The 19,070-nt window shown below is 38.9% G+C and overlaps 3 protein-coding genes across 8 annotated transcripts in view; 1 reads left to right on the top strand and 2 right to left on the bottom strand.

The window, feature by feature from the left end:
* Window positions 1-128, bottom strand: part of LOC143020508 (decapping and exoribonuclease protein-like) — a 45,627-nt gene extending 45,499 nt beyond the window's left edge. The window contains exon 1 of the mRNA XM_076176955.1: window positions 63-128. The gene's annotated coding sequence lies outside the window, so the exon portion shown is untranslated. The remainder of the gene's footprint in view (window positions 1-62) is intronic.
* A 171-nt stretch (window positions 129-299) lies between these two features.
* LOC143020474 (uncharacterized) overlaps window positions 300-19,070 on the top strand; it is a 67,052-nt gene continuing 48,281 nt past the window's right edge. For 2 of the 6 annotated variants that reach the window (XM_076176900.1, XM_076176907.1), the window contains exons 1-2: window positions 503-656; window positions 12,700-12,790. The gene's annotated coding sequence lies outside the window, so the exon portion shown is untranslated. Of the gene's footprint in view, window positions 328-502; window positions 657-724; window positions 873-904; window positions 1,288-12,699; window positions 12,791-13,455; window positions 13,514-19,070 lie in introns of those variants that run through there. The other 4 variants (XM_076176925.1, XM_076176919.1, XM_076176912.1 and 1 more) reach the window with 4 other exon arrangements.
* LOC143019487 (uncharacterized) lies at window positions 8,096-10,104 on the bottom strand. Its single transcript, XM_076175128.1, has 2 exons — window positions 9,180-10,104; window positions 8,096-8,976 (listed from the first exon to the last, which is right to left on the bottom strand). Exons 1-2 carry the CDS (start codon window positions 9,303-9,305, stop codon window positions 8,578-8,580), a joined length of 525 nt encoding a protein of 174 aa, XP_076031243.1. The 5' UTR covers window positions 9,306-10,104; the 3' UTR covers window positions 8,096-8,577.

Raw genomic sequence — 19,070 nt, forward strand, 5'->3', positions numbered from 1 at the left:
AAAAGTTAAATAGAACAGAGGCGTTCATTTACTAATTTGCTCGCAGTTTATCAATGACTTACTACGGCGTACTAGTTATGTGGCGAAAATTCTCAGGGTTGGCCGCCGTTAATGACGATGTACGATACGATGATCAAGTTTTATTGCGAAATAAAGGTATGAATCCTTAGAAATTGTGTGGATGCCATGTAAATTATTGTCATTTAGTGTGCAGAAAACCTTATCGTAATGGACTAATGGTGACAATATTCCCATTTTCTATCACGAAGTTGGCGCGAGTACTCGATCGATGGCCTTGAAATGATACGAGCCGTAGATGTGTTCTGTGTAAATTACTTGTGATTCTTTTTAGATTTTCTTGTATCTTATAATGTGTCAAACATACAGAAAATATTAGATAACATTTATATTCCCTATGTGCTATGTAATGACATTTTGGTGGCTAAATAGCGAGTTTTAGGAGTAACTTTAATTGAGGAATATAACGCATACTGCCAAGCCAAACAACCAAGGCAGTACAGCGCGGCCAAACAAACGTGTGTCGGGAAGAGGCAAAGCTGTCAGTGTTACGCTAAAATTAACCTTGTTATGGAACCTATTAACCCCGTATTACAAATATGATTGCATCTAAAATATTGCTGGTAGTTTTGCTATAGGTAAGAAGTACATTCAAGCATCTATAGGTGAAAAATGAGCCGGTGAATGTTGGGAGTGAAGTGTTGGTGCGGTGGTGATGGTGCTTTGTTTACCTTTTTAAAGGCAGTTATGCTCCTGTTTACCGTTGGGGGCGCGTAGTGACTACGAAACACCAAAAGTTGTTCGGAAAGTTTCACAAGTCGGAAGATAATGAATTAATGTTAACATAATTGCAAGTATGAAAATAATAAGTATTTAAGTGAAATAGAAATTGAAGCGGTGAGGTGGCGTTTTGTACTACTTCGAATGTACCTAGACATGAAAATATACGTACACGGTATTCAGTTTGGACCATCTATTATAAACTCGTACAAAATTTGTGGTATATATAATATTATGTCGTTTGAAAAGGACATCTTTATTAAGAAAGGTGTAGACATGAAGTGCCAAATTTCATATGTATGTCACGGGACTGGTGACAGACGCAGTTTTATATGGCATATTTTTCCCCTTCCATCTTTATTTATAAAAAAAATAATAATATAAGGCTTAGTTTATCAGAGATAAAGCCAATATTCTTAGAGGTTGCTACTAACTGAAGTGGAATTAACACCAGAAGATGGGAGCACCTCACTTTCAACAGCTGTTCTGGTTAGCAAATGATCTACTGGTATAGTCTTGTCTCATGTTAATGTCAAACTTAAGTTCTGTAAAGCATTACATTGTTATCATCATCATGTGTAGACACTGGATGCAAGAGTTACACCTCTGTGTCCAGAACAACTGCTTTAAACATGGATAGATCATGTTTGTGGTGATTTTTAAATATGAGAAATTAAAGGAATTGGACCATAGCAGAGAAATTATTGGTAAATCTAAAGAAGTGCACACCCAAATGATGTAGCAATAGAAAATTGACTATTAGATTTGTAAATTATAATAATAATACATCAATGTGATACATATTTTATTGGTAGAAATCAGTAATAAAAGTTGCTAAAAAAGTAAAAGCGATATAATAGCAACAACTCGGACACTGATGAGCTTTTGTTTTTGTTTGTTGGGGAAGACGAACTAACAAAAGTCCAATAAATTGATCTAGTCTAACCTAACCTCTTATGAGGTATGCATTTAGCATCCCTATAGGTTATCAGGGTTGTTGTCATTAGGGAATAATATGATTGTATAGACAGGTGACACAAATATAACTTCTTGAAGTTCATGTCACAGTTCCATTTGGTAGTGTGTGGCTCGTATAATTTTTTTTTATTGATTTCTGCAAAGAAAAACAGATAATACATTGATATATTTTAATTTAACAAATTAATATTTATCCACTTCCATACGGTGACGCCTATGTAGGCGGCATGAGGAGCAAGTGGGTACTCGATGATGCCGATGTCGCCATCTTGATTATATTTATTGTAGTCGTACCTACGTAACCTTCATTCTCTCTAAACTGGCTTCATCATATTTTCTATGGTTATCAAAATACATGGGTGAAAGAGAACGAACAATTGAGCACTGACTTTATCTTTTATAATGTGATTATTATGACGCAACATCGCACGTCAGACAGCTAATGCTGCCAGATGTGCGATGTGCCCCGGAGTGAAGAGGTTAATTGTGTATTGATATATTGCATAGGTGTGCACTTCCTTAGTAATACCAAATTATTTGGTACAACTTATGTTACGAGTAGCAGTCCCAATTTGCTCCCTTACCTGTCCCGTGCTAAACATTGCAAAATTAGTTACCAAGGATATATAATTACCAAGATATATTCTCACTAAGGTACCAGTAATTTGAACATTTGCTAATTTAAAAATTAATAGGTTATTGACACATGCATGTATACATATATATACTAAGGTTTTTTTTCCCCTTTACAAGGGAGGTAGCCAAAATCAAAAGGCATGATTCCACTTTCATCTATTCTACCCCCATTTACCAACCCTCCCTCCCTACTTCCCTCTCATCTTGGCTACTCATGGATGATGGATCATCCCTGCATCTTGCTTATCGCCCTGGGTCAGAAGCAATGTGTTGTGTCTTGCTGCAAGACACAACACATACACAGCAAGGCTGCTTCATTTAATCAGCACTCCCCCCCCCTCCACCCATCCCTTCAAGTAGTAACATTGAAAATGGGGAGAAAACCTGGTAAATTTTTAGAAGTGCACACATATGTGATATACAAATAGAATATTAATAATTAATTTTGTAAATTATAATATATCAAAGTAATATGCATTTTTCTTGGAAATTAATAACAAAAAGCTTGCTGAAACCAATTTACTAACGAACAAAGTCATTGCAAGTGAACAATACATCATGTTTGTTTTGGTAGATGCTGAAGTCAAAGAAAGGAAAGGATAAATTCATCTATTCTAACCTAAGCTGTATTTAGAAATGTACCTGTAAATCCAAGGATCATTTGGCTCATTGTCATCACAGATACTGATAGCCTCATTAAGTACTTGATCGGACTGCAGAGAATAGAGTTGTTGCATAGCTTGAAAGAAGCCCTTTTGTCTTTGTAACAGCACTTATAAATGTCACCTGGAGTTGGAGAACACCCGGTGCACAAGGTGAAAGCCATCGTCTAGCTGATATTGACTTGACAGAACAGACAACAACATAGTGTCTTGATCCTATGCTTGCAATTTTGTTTGGTAGTATATTTGCCTTTAGCAAGATTTTTTGTTATTGATTTCCACCAAGAAAAATGTATATTACGTTGATGTATTGTAATTTATATAATAATTAATTTTTTAATGCTATATTGTGTAAATGTGCAATTTTAAAAAATACCGAAATCCCTTTAGGCTGCGTCAAAATATAATTTACACAATAATTAATTTTTTAATGCTATATTGTGTAAATGTGCAAAATATAATTTACACAATAATTCATTTTTTAATGCTATATTGTGTAAATATGCAATTTAAAAAAATACCGAAATCCCTTTAGGCTGCATCAAAATATAATTTACACAAAACCACCCTATAAACCCTCCAATCCCCCACCCATTCCCTTCCATGCATCAAATTATGTGTTATTATTAAGTTCTTGGTAACTAGGTAAAATTTCAGGATCACACAAACATTGATATTTAAAATGAAACTTACTTTGTTCAATGACTCAAGGTTAAATTAGGTTAAGTTAAGAGCTTGTTTACTTATTTAAATTAGTAAACAAGTAAGCTCCTAACTCAACCTAATCTAACCATTCCATAGAAAAAATAGGTCTTTCAAGAGCAAAGAACAAAAAAGGAAAAAGTGAAAAATACATTTGTGTGTTACTGAACAGAAGCAGTAATTTACAGGGAGGGGTCATACCTCAAACTGTAGTTCAAAGAAAATGGGTACAAGTGAAAATTTCTCTCCAACAATATATATGGTACATAAAGGGTATTGCTTGCACGAGTTTTTTGTTTGGAGTTAATATTGTATAAGAATAATTAAAGACCAATAAACAGGGTGTCTTGAAGCTCACCGATTTCCAAGTTGTTGCAAGATATTGCTTTTATTTTATTTTATTTTATTTTATTTTATTTTATTTATTTTTTATTTATTTATTTATTTATTTATTTATTTAATTTTTTTTTTTGCCAGTTTTTTGACGCAGCCCGAAGGGATTTCTCCCCGTCCTCGCCTTATATGCAAAGGGGGACGGAAAGGGGGGGTCGCCGATTAAATGAAGCGGCCTTGCTGTGGATGTACTGTGTCTTGCGACACTGCTTCTGACCCAGGGCGGTGGGCAGGGTGCAGGGATGACTCGTCATCCAGGAGGTGCTCAGATGAGAGGAAGGGTGGGAGGGGTGTGGAGTGTATTTAGGGATGAAATGGGTGGGAGTGTTTTTATGCCTTTCCCTTTTTGGCTACCTCCCTTGGAAGGGGGAAAAAGCCTTGGTATATGTATGTATGTATGCCAGTAAAACGTATATTACAATGGTGTATTATGATTTACAAAATTAGAGTTTAATTTTCTGTTGATATACCACTTGGGTGTGCACTTCTTGAGATTTACTAAATTTAACATTAAAGGGTAGTAATCAATAAGAAAATTGTATAGACTGGAGATATATGTATATTCTTGGTTGGAGAGAAGAGTTCTATCCATGATTTGTTTAAAGAAAAAATGTCATGCTTTAAGTATTTACCTTCAAGGCCATTAAGATAGCTTGAGTATTGGGCAGTAGACTTTAGAAAATAATAGGTGCATATCAAGGTGTTGTCTTTTATCCATATTTTGATAATGGTGAATATAGGGTTTCAGACAGTAATCTGTCAGGGTAGGCTGGAAAACAAACATTGATGGGGAGAACAGTTATTTAGAAGAAAGGTGGCAAGAAAATAATAATGGTTTGCTCTGGTAGGGAGAGGTGATGAAGATGCTCATCAGGTGTTGTCCCAAGGCGGTCTGCCAGGAGGGGGATGGAGGAGGAGGAGACAGTGACATAAGTAGTGAGCTATGCTCTGAGGCAATCTGTGTCTTCAGCAATTCTGTCCAGCTTATACCAGGTTAGGTCATGACCCATGCTCTAATGGGATGCTAGGGAAAAGTATGAATGCCTGGGAACCCAAACATAATTCGTCCTTAGTCTGCTGATATAGCTAGAATGGAATGTATGGAGCTGGGTACTGCACATGCATTCCTCAAAGAACCATTGTCTGTCCTGACACAGTTGGCCTAGGTGCAGATCTGTTCCCTTGGGACATCATGTGACCAAGGGTTGTGGAGGACAGCTGCCACACGGAAGTCTAGGCTAGAGGGGAAGTTGTGTGGAGCCTCGACAAGAAATTAACCAGGTAGTTGTCATTGCACTGGATGTGCTGACAGAGCCAGAACTTGAAGGCGGGGGCAGTGCTGGCCATCAGGCTGCAGGTATAGGAGCAGGATGTAGTCCATCTGTCACAGGGTAACAAGCCTCAAGGTGCTTGGCTACTCCTGTGGGACAGGAGTTGTCCTGTACATATTGGATGACACCAGTGGGGGAGAGGGTGGTTAGTCATCTTGGGAAACTATTGAAGGAACTTGAACTTGGAATGCATCTTGGGATCACATACGGCTTCAGTGATATGGCTGCAACATCTCCTGAAAAGGCACTTAACCATTTCAGTACGAATCAAATTCTCGTGTGCAGCATCAACTGCCATATGTACAATGCATCACACAACTCGCATGATAAAATATAAAGCCACTGCTGTATTACACATTCTCTTTTACTCTCAGTAATTATAAACACAAAATGTGATCAAATCAGTTCACAGAATCCAGGGGTAACTCATATACAGCTACAAAAAATGATATAATCAAGATGCTGACGCCAGCATCCTTGTGTACCCACTTGTGCCCCATAATGCTTATGAAGGCGTCATTGTACGGAAGTGGTTAAGAATGGTTGTGGTTAGTGGGTGGGGGCATTAGGCCACCCAGTGCATCATGGACTAGACAGTCGAGGTTGCTAGTCATTAGCTTTACTGGAGTTGAGGTGTGGAACCGTGTGATATCTGTTGAGCGTGTGAGTGGGTCTAAATGGGGACACCCATAGCTGTAGTTTGCTAAATGATCAAGTGATGGTGGTGGTAGGCCACAAAATGATACTTGTGTGTCAAGAGTGAAGGCATACAGTCTGCAGCTGTAGTTGAGCTAGCAGGCAAGTGGCAGCAGTCAAGCTGGCAGACAAGTGGTGGCAGTCGAGCTGGTAGGCAAGTGGTGGCAGTTGATCTGGCAGGCAAGTGGTGGCAGTTGATCTGGCAGGTAAGTGATGACAGTTAATCTGGCAAGCAAGTGGCGGCAGTCAAGCTGGCAAGCAAGTGGTGGCAGTCAAGTTGGCAGGCAAGTGGGCAGTTGACCTGGTGGCCAGTTAGCAGAGGTGGGGGTTGGGACCCCAAATGTTAGGCATATCAGGGTGTAGAGGGGAGCCTGGCTGGAGGGCAAATACCGATGGAGAGAATAGTTATTTTATTAGAGTTGGGCACCAAGATAAGGGTAATGGCTTGCTTGGGCAGCGAGACAGGGGTGGAGGGACAGTGAGGGAGGTGATGGCAATGGAAACGACGAGCTAGGCTCACAACGAGATGTTCTGGGGTGATCTGCATCTTCAACAACTCTGTGCAGCTTATACTTGGGTCAGGTCATGACTCACACTCTAATGGGACACTAGGGAAAAGGGTCAATACTTGGGAAGCCAGATGCAACAAGTTTTCAGGCTGCTAATCTAGCCAGAATGGAATGTGTAAAGCTGGGTATTGCACATGTGTTACTCTAAGAACTGCTCTCTGTTCTGACACTCCTGGCTATTGCACAGGTGTGTTCTCTTGGGACATCATGCAACCTGAGGGCTGTGGGATGGTGGAGGACAACTGCCTCACGTTAACAAATCATTGGAAACAAATATTGGTAATGTTTAATTTCTAAATTAATAAAATTTAATCTATCAGAAGCAAGAGTGCATGCCATTTTTGTTGACAATTGCGGTTTTAAGGGTAACACTGGGTAACACTAGTTTTGTTTCTTTAGTATTTCTAAGGTTGTTTTCTCTCCTGATTTTAGAAATACCATTGAAAATTGTATAGCATTGATGTTTCAAAAGATGATTGAGGTTTTATATACAAAACCTATACTAAACAATGATTGTAGTACTACACTATATGTAGTATACAGACGCTCCTCTACTTACGTTCATTCGTTTTACGTTTTTTCGATTTTACGTTTGAACTAAAAAAAAAATAGTAAAAAAAAAATTTTTAGTGAATTTTTTAGTTTAGCTCGCTCTCCGTAGTTAAAACGATACTTACGCATGACTGTTTACATTGCACAAACGACAGACTGAAAGTGCCTTGCCTCATCCTCCTCCTCCTCCTCCTCCACCATCTCAATTTATGTTGCTTGAATTTAATTTATTTGAAATTAATGTTATTATTTTACAATGTTATGTGTATAATTAATGATTTAGGGGTGTTTTGTAAGATACGGTAATAGAATTTACGGATGTATAGTACAGTAACAACTTACGTTAATTTTCAACTTACGTTCGGAACGTAACTAAAACGTAAGTTGAGGAGCGTCTGTATTCACATTGTCTATAAATAGTAGTTAATATTTTGTCCTTGTATTTCCTTTTTAAAACTATGAGAAAATATAAGCACATTTATAAGTTATAAGCATCTGCTAGAAATGCATTGATGAATGTGATTTCCTACTGTGAGCTCCTTGATCTTTATGCACCAGTGACCATATATAGTCTCTCATCATAGCGTCCCATCTTCCTTGGTATCTTTTCTCCATTGCAGCAATGTCATGATGGAACCTCTCGCCATGCTCTTCGCTCACTCCTCCCAAGTTTTCATGAGAAAAATCCAAATGTGAATGCAAAAAGTGCACCTTTAATGACATTCTACATCCTAAGTTCTTATAATTTTCCAAAAGTTTTGCTATTAACTGCTTGTAGTTTGGGTCTTTATTATTACCATGGAATACATTCATTATACCTCAAAATGCACACCATGCCTTTCTTTCAATATCACTCATTGTAGTCTCAAGTTGCATTGCCTTCAACATTTTCTTTACCTGTGGACCAGTTTTGAATTGCTTTTCCACCATGATCTAATGCTTTCACAAACCGTTTGCCCAAACCAAGCTTTATATGAAGTGGGGTTAGCAACACCTTGGCAGGCTCTACAAGAAGCTGTCTAATTTTCCTGGCTGTAAGTCATCTTGAGGAGGGCCACTCCACTTTCTGGTAGTGTTCATTATCAGCCTGACTGTCCCATAGGCATAGAAAACATGAATACTTGGTGTAACCACCCTGTAATCCAAGAAAGAACATCATTTTAAAATCACCACAAACATCCCAGTTAAACTCATCATAGTTTACCTTCTTGAGAAACCTTTTTACATTGTCATATTCTTCCTTCATCTGTACCGAGTATTCTATAGACAGGGATGGATATTTATTCCCATTATGTAGTAAAACATCTTTGAGGCTTTTTGTAGAACTATCCATGAACATTCATTCCAATAGCTATAAATAAACCAATCTTTGCAGAAGCAGAGATCCTCACTTATATCAAAGTATACTTCAAATTCCTCATGGCACTCCCTGTATACTGTTGATTTACAGTCCTCCACCAACAGATTCCATTCACTCAGTCTGGGTGCTAAAAGCTCAGCTCCTGACATAGTGAGGCCTGAGTCCCAGATGAGCTCATCCAGTTCACGTTGATTTGGAAAGTGTGGGCGGGTACTCAGTCTTGGCTCAAAATTTTCATCCATTTCTTCATTGTCACAACCTTCCCACTCTCCTGATGAGACCTCCATCATATCCTCTACCTGGAAAAAATGCATTTATCAACTGGAACATAAATATGAATTGTATGTGTATGTTTTTTGGCTACCTCCCTTGTAAGGGAGAAAAGCCTTTCATATATGTATGTGTAATCACATTACAAGAAAATATAGCCAGATGTTTGGAAGATTTCAATATTGATTCTGTTACAAAGAATAGAGTTCACAATTTGATCAAATTTACTTACATTTTCTGGTGGCCGTGGAACCAGTAAGGTATCATCATGTGGCACAGGTGCAATAGAGGATAAAATGCTGGGATATGGAAGGGATTTTCTTCCCTTAGCTTTTCTATACTTTGATATGTCAATCATGCAAAAGTAGCAATCATGATGATGATTTTTTGGCTCTTGCCAAACTCTCAGCACAGCAAATGGAGTTGCTTTTCTTGCACCTCCCAGCCATGCATCTAAATTTGATCAACAACTTCCACATATCATATGAGGGGCCTATGGTTTTTCTTGGTCACCTGTACTTATTCCAAAGTACAGTCTATCAGCAATCTAGTACTTCACCTTTTACAATTTTATGTGATACATGTTTAGGTCCAACATAGAAACCACACACAGAACAGAATGAATCTGGTGAATGCCTGCATCCTCTCGTAGCCATGGTCAAGAACGTCAATATTTATAGTATAAACCTGAAAAAAGGAAAATTGTAAGTGGCAATTGTACACGTGTATGGGATATCACATACAATTCTTCACATATGTATACTTTTCTATATCACTAAAATGGTCGATGGTAGAAGAAAAACAAGTACATATTTGGAACCAGCACAAAAATTTTCATTAGAAACCCTAAAAAATTAAGAGAAACTACTTTTGTGAATTTTTTTTTTACCTAATTTACCTAACGTAATCCAACCTGACCTTGAACATATGTTATTGTATAAAAGTGACATTGGCATCCTCACCTTTGTCCCCACTGTCACCATAAAGCCTCCTTTACACAGCAAGTTGAGAGGCAAGTCAAGTGTGCAAGTTATTGTGAACTGGAGAGGAAGGGGAGCAAGTACATGTTCACACAAGCCAAATCAGAGAAAAGTGGTCTGTGATGATGTTTGGTGGCGCACTTGAAGATTTGGCAAGCACTTGGCAGTTTGATTTTATATTTCAAAAAATGAACAGATTATATGTTAAGACTAATTTCCCAAGATATATATGCCTGTTAAGGCCAAATACAAAGAGATAAAAATTATTATCACTTGAAAAGAAATGGCAGGTGACATGTATTTTATTAATTCAGAAATTTAGTAACTGTTATTATTTATTTCTTAACAATTTTTACTGAAAATAATTTCCTTGGAAAATAAGTCTCATCAAAGCAAAAAACAAGAGGTGAAATATCAGTCAGTCTGTTGCCTCGGGTCTCTTGCAGAATACCAACATCCTTCGGGTAATCAGCAATGGCCTTTTTCAGTATTCTCTCGACAAAGTTCTTGGTCTGAAGTCTGGAGTATTAAATACATTTGGTTTGAGGTCGTTCACATTTTTCAGACCAGATTCTCTCTGATCTTGTGTTTTTGTATTGCAAGGTGTCAGTGGTAGGATGCTTGATCAAGGCAATGTTGATGATCCAAGATGATGACTGAAGGGTAGCCTTAGTATTTGTTGACAATTTCAATGCCCAAGGCAGCACACCAATGTCTTTAGATGTTCTCATTTAGTTTGATATCCAACCCATGAAGCCAGTAATCACCAAATTCTTGTTTTTACTTATAATCAATGATAGATATCATGGGCCTGTTCCAGAGACCAAGTGCCAGCTGCACCTCCAGATGGAAATGAGGGGGTTGTCAGGTTTTGAAAATGGGCAGCTTTGCTGTCTTTGTATGACCACCACACAGGTACCTGTCATTGGTCCATCTTTATTTACATACCAGATATAGTAAAGGTGACCACCAGGGCACTACTGGGCACATCTTATCACTCTGCCATTATAATCCAACTGGATTTGAGACAAAATATCCAACTTACATGGTTGCTGAAGAAATTTTATTGAAGGGACATGTAAACTGAAGCTCCCATCTAAGACCAATCTTGAGTATTTTGGATCTTTTGTCCACACTGAGTGATGAGCTAATGAGCATCATCTCTCTGTGTATTCATGTGTAAAAACACAGTTTCTATTCCAATGATGCTTGGTTCAACACAGATTCATGCCACAGTAAATTCCAAGCAAACAGTCTATCATTGGTGGTTGCATCCGAGGATGTGATGAGCTTGGGATTAGCACATAGTTGTAAGTGTTTGATCTTCCTGTGTAACAGTCTTTAGGAATGCAGAAAAGGAACATCATATCTGTTAAAAGAAAAGCCGTCCTCAGTGGCTAACCTACGTATATGGTGAGCTACTGTATAACCATTTGTCTTTGGTTTACGACTGTCTCTCCCTGGTCTTCTTTCAAAAAATGGGTTACTGACCACCAGCCTGATGGATAAAGCCAATCTTTTAATGAATCACTTCACTTCTGAACCATACTGTAGCACAGTATCTGCTGACATTTACTGCTCCCCACATACCACTATCAGCTGATAACAGAAACAGTCCCACACTAATACAAAAGACAACTGTCCAGAGTTTCTTCCCTGAGGGATATGTGTGAAAGCCAGAGGACCATTGCTAGCTGCTGTGGGCTGTGGATTTCCAGTCTGTGAAACTCAAAGCAGCAGCAATTATCATTTTTGTATTCCACACAAAAATAAATCCTGGGGGTGGGGGCACGTCAAATTTATGGGGAAACAATTTTATTTTAGTTATTCTTACCCCCATGGAGTGGCTAGTATTCATTATGAGCAGTCACCCTGACTGGGCATTTATGTAGGATACAATTTATATGTTGTTCTCATCAAGAGTAGGTGTTGAAAAGTGCAGGTGAAGGACTGTTGTATATTTTTGGGTGATGCATTTTTGTGTGTGCATGTCTGGCTGGACAGACACTGCCACATGTGACCATAAATACTTCAAGCTCTCTACTTCCTCCAGTTCACCAATCATTCCTTGTACCAGTACATGTCATTGACTTACTTTTGCCCACATTTATTTTCAGCTTTCTCCTCTTATGTTCCCTCTCAAACTCCATCTCTAACTGCTTCATCGTATTCTTTGACTTGATCACAGTGTGTCATCTGAAAAACAATTGGTTTACTTCCCACTGACACTGAACACCTCATTGTACATTGTCACACTAGCCATTCCCACGCAACAACAAAATATTTCTTTCAAGTGATTTATGGTCCAATCTGGTGGTTATTGCCAGTTATTGGAGATTCATGGTTCTCTTGCAAGAGAAAGATGTGGCAATTGATTGATTGATCCCCTATCCCTTCCAGTATGCTTCTTACATGCAGAAGAATATGTTCATGGTGTTCACATTAACCCCAAACCCTGGCCTTCTTTGGTGCTATGGTGATACTGAGGAAGAGGATCAGTTGACTTTACTTTCAGGAAAATTGGAAAAGGGCCCACATGATAAGTAACCAACTGGAAACCCACTGCCGTAAGGCAACTGTCAGTGGCCCTTAGGTCCTTTTATAAATCTCTGGGCAAATGTCTATGTTATATTAGTGTGGGACTGTTTCTCTATCACATGCTGATAGTAAAATGAAGAGAATAATTGCAGTCAATACCCTCTGTGGGTACAAGTTTATGTAAACATTGAAGTAAGTATAAATACAAATCACTCATTTATATATTCATTTCAGGTTCCCTAAGGACAGCTGCATTTGGATGTCTGTGTAATGATTTCCTGCTGTATTGAAAGGCAACACAGTTTGTTAAACATCTTTTCATAAGGTAATTATAAAATCATTCTTATTTTAATTGTTCTGAAAAATATGCATGACAATTATCACAATATCAAATATAACATTGTTTTTATCAAGCTGATTAATTTTTACTTTTAATTTTTAACTTCAATTTTAACTTTTGACTTTGATACCTCCCTTATAAGGGGGGAATAGCCTCTGGCATATATATGTAGATTAATTTTTACATTGTTCAGACAGAGTTTATGGATAAGGTATTGTTTTTTGTGAGGTTTTTGTTTCTTTGCAACATTATTGCTGGATCAGTTGACATTACTTTCAGGAAAAGTGGAAAATGGGCCCACATGATAATTAAATTTTGGGAATGATTGGGTCAAGGTCAACAAAAATATTATTATTTCTTTACTGTAGAGCCTACCTCAAAAAATTGTCAGATTTACTTCAAAAGTTAATATTATTTTTACATTGTTTCTCAATGTTGAGGGCAACAAATGCAGGGTAAGAAAGACAAACATAAGTATACATGGTACAGTGTGTGGATGGGAGGTAGTCAAAAACAGGATACTCTTCAAACATCTACCAAAACATCCACATAGAAACACATTCACACCCAGATAGTTAAACAAACACTTCAAGAAAGACCAGACATAATACTCCAACAACAACCCCTAGATATAAGGAGGGGTCGCTGATTTAATGAAGTGGCCTTGCTGCAGATGTGCTGTGTCCTGCAACACTGCTTCTGACCCAGGTCAGTGGACAAGATACAGGGATGACCCGTCATCCAGGAGGTGCCTAGATAAGAGGGAGGGAAGAAGGTGGAGGGGAGTGGAGTGTGATAGGGATTGAGTGGGTGGGAGTGGTTTTTATGCCTTTGTTTTTTGGCTACCTCCCTTAGAAGGAGGGGAAAAGCCTTTGGTATATGTATGTATATATGTAAAAGGAAAAATAACTACTATAAGATTACCATGTTTTTTTTTTTTTTTTTTTTTTTTTTTAATCTGCTGGGCATATATGTATAGAAAGAACTATTTTCAAACTTATATAAAAAGTTACCCCCTAAATATTGGGCAATTAAATTTTTCTTGCAAGTGAACTGATGATGGTGACACTGACTTCATCTGTGAAGTTGGGGTTTTTGTTGGGTTTGTGAACTTCTTCTCTGTTGCTTATTACTATTATTATTATTATTATTATTATTATTTTTTTTTTTTTTTTGGGGGGGGGGCACATGGCATTTGCACATCTTCATTCCATGGAGTGGTGGGAGTGGGAATGGGAGGAGACTAAGGGGCCAACCACTAGATCAGTAAAAAAAAATATTTTTTTGTGCCCCAAATTATAATTGTCTGGTTCATCAGACAAAACAATAAAAACAGTTTTCCTCGTCTCTTTATTTTGCTTTTTAAATCTATAACAAGGGCACTTCTTTATCCATCTTGAATACTGTGTACAATTTTGGTCCCCATACTACCAGAAAGATAATAGCAGACTAGAAAGAGTGCAATGGAGTGATTAAGATGATACCAAGGCTGAGAAATCTGCCGTATGAAGAGACTTAAAAGTCTAAATTTATTCTCACTATTAAAAAGGAGAATGCGAGAAGATATAATTGAGGTTTTTAAGATGTTCAAAGGCTTTGACAACAATGTTGAAGATTACTTCTCATTAGACCAATCATATACAAGACAACATCACAATTTTAAAGTAATTGGTAAAAGATTTTCTTCAAATGAAAGTAACTGGATTGTTAATGTGTGGAATTCGTTACCTTCCACCATTGTTGAAAGTAACCTTACCTTACCCCCCTCTCTGTCCCCTTGTGCAGAAAAGGAGAAGATGGAGTGAAATCCCTTCGGGCTGCATCAAATTTTTCTCACACATACTCCCTCATCCCCCACCCATTCCACCTCATGCATTCATCCATATACAGCTATTGTCCACTCACCTGTCTTCTGTCCTCTCCCGTCCTTCCTCAACAAACATTCCCCTCTTCCCCAAAGCCCCCTTTACTCCATCCATCCATCTCATCCTAGGTTGCCCCCTCATGTTCATTCCTTCCACATCTGCCTTCTACACCACTTTTACTAGTCTTTCTTCACTCATTCTTTCCATGTGTCCAAACCATCCCAATACTCTTTCATCAACCCTATCTCCCAACTTCCTTTCCACCCCCGTTCTCCTCCTCATTTCTCACTCCATCCAGCCTAGTAACCCCTATCATACTTCTCAGACACCTCATCTCAAACACATTCAAACTCCTTCTCTCTTCCTCTCTTATGTTCCATGTTTCTGCCCCGTACAGTGCTGTCAGCACAATCACTCCTTCATACAATTTCCTCTTAGCATCCATTCCCAAATGTCTATTTCTCATTACACTTTTTAATCCACCAAGGCATTTACACACGTCTCTCAATCTACATTCTACTTCCACTCCCTTTCCTGCCACATCACACCCAAGTATCTAAAACTATCCACTTCCTCCAGTCTGCTGCCACTTTCACCCCTTGTACATCTCATCACCTTACTTTTACCTACATTTATCTTCAACTTCCTTATTTCACACACTTTCCCAAACTCTGTCACTAACTTCCTTAATGCCTCCTCTGACCCTGCCACAAGTGCAGTGTCGTCTGCAAACAGCATCTGGATTATCTCCCTTTTTTCTCCATTTTCTTTAACCATTTCCAATCCCTGACCTACCACCCTTGCATTTACCTCTCACACCACCCCATCCATATACAAATTGAACAGCCAGGGTGACATAACACATCTGAAGTCCTACCTTTACGTCAAACCACTCACTCTCCCCATTTCTAATCCAGACACACGCTGTACTTACTTGTAAAAACTCTTGACAGCTCCTAAAAGTTTTCCTCCTTTCCCATATATCTGCAGTACCTCCCACAGTGCTTTCCTGTCTACCCTGTCATAAGCCTTTTCCAGATCCATAAAAGCCCAAAAAACATCCTTACCTTTTTCTATAGCTTGGGATGGTTTGGACACACAGAAAGAATGAAGAAAGACTAGTAAAAGAGGTGGAAGGAATGAACATAAGGGGGTGACTGGATTTAAAAAATGCATTGGGAAAGAGGGGAATGTCTGCTGAGGAATGAAGGGAGAAAACAGAAGATAGGGGTGAGTGGAGAATGGTTGTGTATAGATGATATTGTGATGTATGGAAGAGAATGGGTGGGAGATTGGGGTGAGGGAGTATGTGTGAATTATATTTTGACACAGCCTGAAGGGATTTCCCCTAGTCTTCTCTTTTTCTGTATGAGGGGACAGAGGGGGGGGGGATGTCCCTGATTAAATGAAGCGGCCTTGCTGTGTCTTGCTACATTGCTTCTGACCCAGGGCAGTGGGTGAGATGCAGGGATGACCCGTCACCCAGGAGGTGCCAAGAAATGAGGGAGGGAGGGGTGGTGAATGGGAGTGGAGTATGTGGGGATGAAATGGGTGGGAGTGGATTTATGCCTTTGACTACCCCACATGTAGGGGGAAAAAGCCTTTGGTATATGTATATATGTATGTACTTTGGCTACCTCCCTTGTAAGGGGGGAAAAGTCCTTGGTGTATGTATGTAAATACATTATCAGTGCTGCGAAATTTGTGCCATGCCTGATGACGGAGAAACAAAAAGCCCATCTCGTCCAGGTTTGTCAGGAACTGCTTGATCATTCAGAAGAAGATGAAAACTTCTTGTCCAGGATCAAAACAGGTGATGAATAGTGGGTTTATGGTTTTGACATTGAAATGAAGGTCCAATCATCCCAGTGGATGAGTGAAACCCCAGACCCAAAAAAGCCCGCCAAGTTCGATCCAAAGTCAAGGTGATGCTGACAGTTTTCTTCAATGCTAAAGGTGGTATTCACCACGAGTACCTCCCTGAAGGCTCTACAGTGAATCAGAGTTACTACACTGAAGTTCTGAGACGTCTGAGGGACATCATCCATCTCCATCACAAAAGGCCAGAAATGTGGAGGACTAGTGACTGGTTTTTCCATCATGACAATGTTCCAGCCCATTCAGCCCTCAGAACTTCTGAGTATTTGTCCAAACATTCAATCACTGTTCTTCCCCACCCACCCTACTCACCTGACCTTGCTCCTTGCAATTTTTTCTTGTTCCCCAAACTCGAAAAACCCTTTAACCCCTTCCATACGGTGCCGCCTATGTAGGCGGCATGAGGAGCAAGTGGATACGCGAGGCTGCCATATCGGCATCTTGATTATATTTATTGTAGTTGCCCCAGCATAATGACATACTCTCTAAACTGTCTTCATCACATTTTCTATGGTTATCAAAATTCACGGGTGAAAGAGAGATCAATTGATATAAGCGGTGACTATTTTTTATGATGCGAGTATTATGACAAAACATTGTACGTCTGGCAGCTGATGCTGCCCACAAGATTTTGGCCCGTAGTGAAGTGGTTAAAGGAAGGTAAGGTGATGGCAGTGAGATTTCACGAGCCCGGTTGGAATCCGGGGATGACAGTCGAAATTATTTGATGGACATCACTGTCACTGGTGATTCCATTCAGGTATGACAGTGACGATAAGTCCTTCAAGGAAACGTACCAGCTTAACCACAAGCTACAAGTTGGCCTGGTTCTTTGTAAAAATAAGTACGTATGGTAGTTAGTAGTTGACTTAGTTCCTCGGGAGTAGATTAACTTCCAGGTTGGAGAATTTTATAGGCTCGATAGCTCAGTCGGTAAGGCGATGGCAGCGAGATTTCACGAGCCTGGTTCGAATCTGGGGATGACAGTCAGAATTATTTGATCGACATCACTGTCACTGGTGATTCTATTCAGGTATGACAGCGACGATAAGTCCTTCAAGGAAATGTACCAGCTTAACCACAAGCTACAAGTTGGCCTGGTTCTCTGTAAAAATAAGTATGGATGGCAGTTGGCAGTCGACTTAGTTCCTCGGGAATAGATTAACTTCCAGTTGGAGAATTTTATAGGCTTGATAGCTCATTCAGCAAGGGATGGCAGCGAGCTTTCACGAGCCCGGTTCAAATCTGGGGACGACAGTCAGAAGTATTTGATTAACATCACTGTCACTGATAATTCTATTCAGATATATAGATATATATTGGGGGGGGGGGGAGTTGTACGAAAGCACCGTAGGCTTGTGGGTGTCTTTGGATTACCAGTTTAATTTTAAACCTATTGTTAGTCTTAATTACTGTAATTTCAATGATAATCCAAAGTAATGCTGCATGATAGAGGTTGTGACTACACATCTACACATGGAGGTTTCTTTGTTACAAAGAAACCTCCCTGTGTAGAGGTATACACAATAGATTTGCACTAAAAGAAAAATCTCTTGAAATAAAATGTTAATAAATTATCATGTTCATTTATTTTTGATAAGCAGGATACCATTGTACATGACTGGATTTTATGATACTGATTATTTGAACTTGAACTCTTTATTTGGAATTTCTAAGTTATTCTCTCATATGTGCAAACTCTTACAGCTGTAAATAACTTCAAAAGGACACAAGAATCTTGGACTTGAGTCCAATTGATTTAATACACTATGAAACTGGTAGCATGAACCCATAAATTTGGTTCAAAAAGATTAATCACTAGTCTCTTTAGATAAGGCAAGTAGGTTACCCATGCCAGTGTCTGCTGGTCATAGTACAAAGAAAACAAAATTACATACACATAATCCACATGTTGTATCACAATTATACTAGAACATATGTGTAACTCTAGACCTCTATCCCCTTCCCTATTTCTAAGTTTTGGTCCAGCAGGCAGTGAGCATTGTTGGCCCTCTATGTTCATTCCTATCTCTAATCCCATATGTCATGTATTAATTGTGTGGGGGCTGCTGGACATCTGGGTTTGGTTTTCCAACCTGTCAGACGTAATGCACAAGATGTAATCATTATAACCACATATAGTGTTCCACATATATGTTCAGTATATACTCAGAGGAAGAAAGAGGAAAAAAAAAAGAAGAGATGAAATAACCACTGACTTGTTAGATGTAATGCCTTCCTCCCATGCAATGCTCAGTGCTCATTACTCTGACTGGTATTCAATTTCTTATTCAGGTCATGACTTAATATTCTTAGCCCCCATATGTATTTACGTACCTGAGTCTATTTAATTTAGTTGGTGTGCTCATAGTGGCATGTATACTTCCAGTGCATGGAAAACTACTCTGTTTCTATCTATCTCCTGGATGCACAGTTTTTGTAAAAAGATTAAGATGTGGGCCTATCTTCTCAATTCTGGGTGAGTGTCCCAACCACACTAGGCACTATTTTTGTGTGAACAC

Source organism: Oratosquilla oratoria, chromosome 3 (genome assembly GCF_046742065.1).
Source record: "Oratosquilla oratoria isolate Oo_2021 chromosome 3, ASM4674206v1, whole genome shotgun sequence".
In the NCBI taxonomy this organism is placed as follows: domain Eukaryota; kingdom Metazoa; phylum Arthropoda; class Malacostraca; order Stomatopoda; family Squillidae; genus Oratosquilla; species Oratosquilla oratoria.

What these genes read in the sequence shown, in the direction of transcription:
- LOC143019487 (XM_076175128.1), bottom strand. Translation starts at nt 9,305, where the DNA reads ATGATTGACATATCAAAGTATAGAAAAGCTAAGGGAAGAAAATCCCTT. An exon ending in TTCCACGGCCACCAGAAAAT is followed by an intron (nt 8,977 to 9,179) that starts GTAAGTAAATTT and finishes CATTTTTTCCAG; the next exon opens with GTAGAGGATATGATGGAGGT.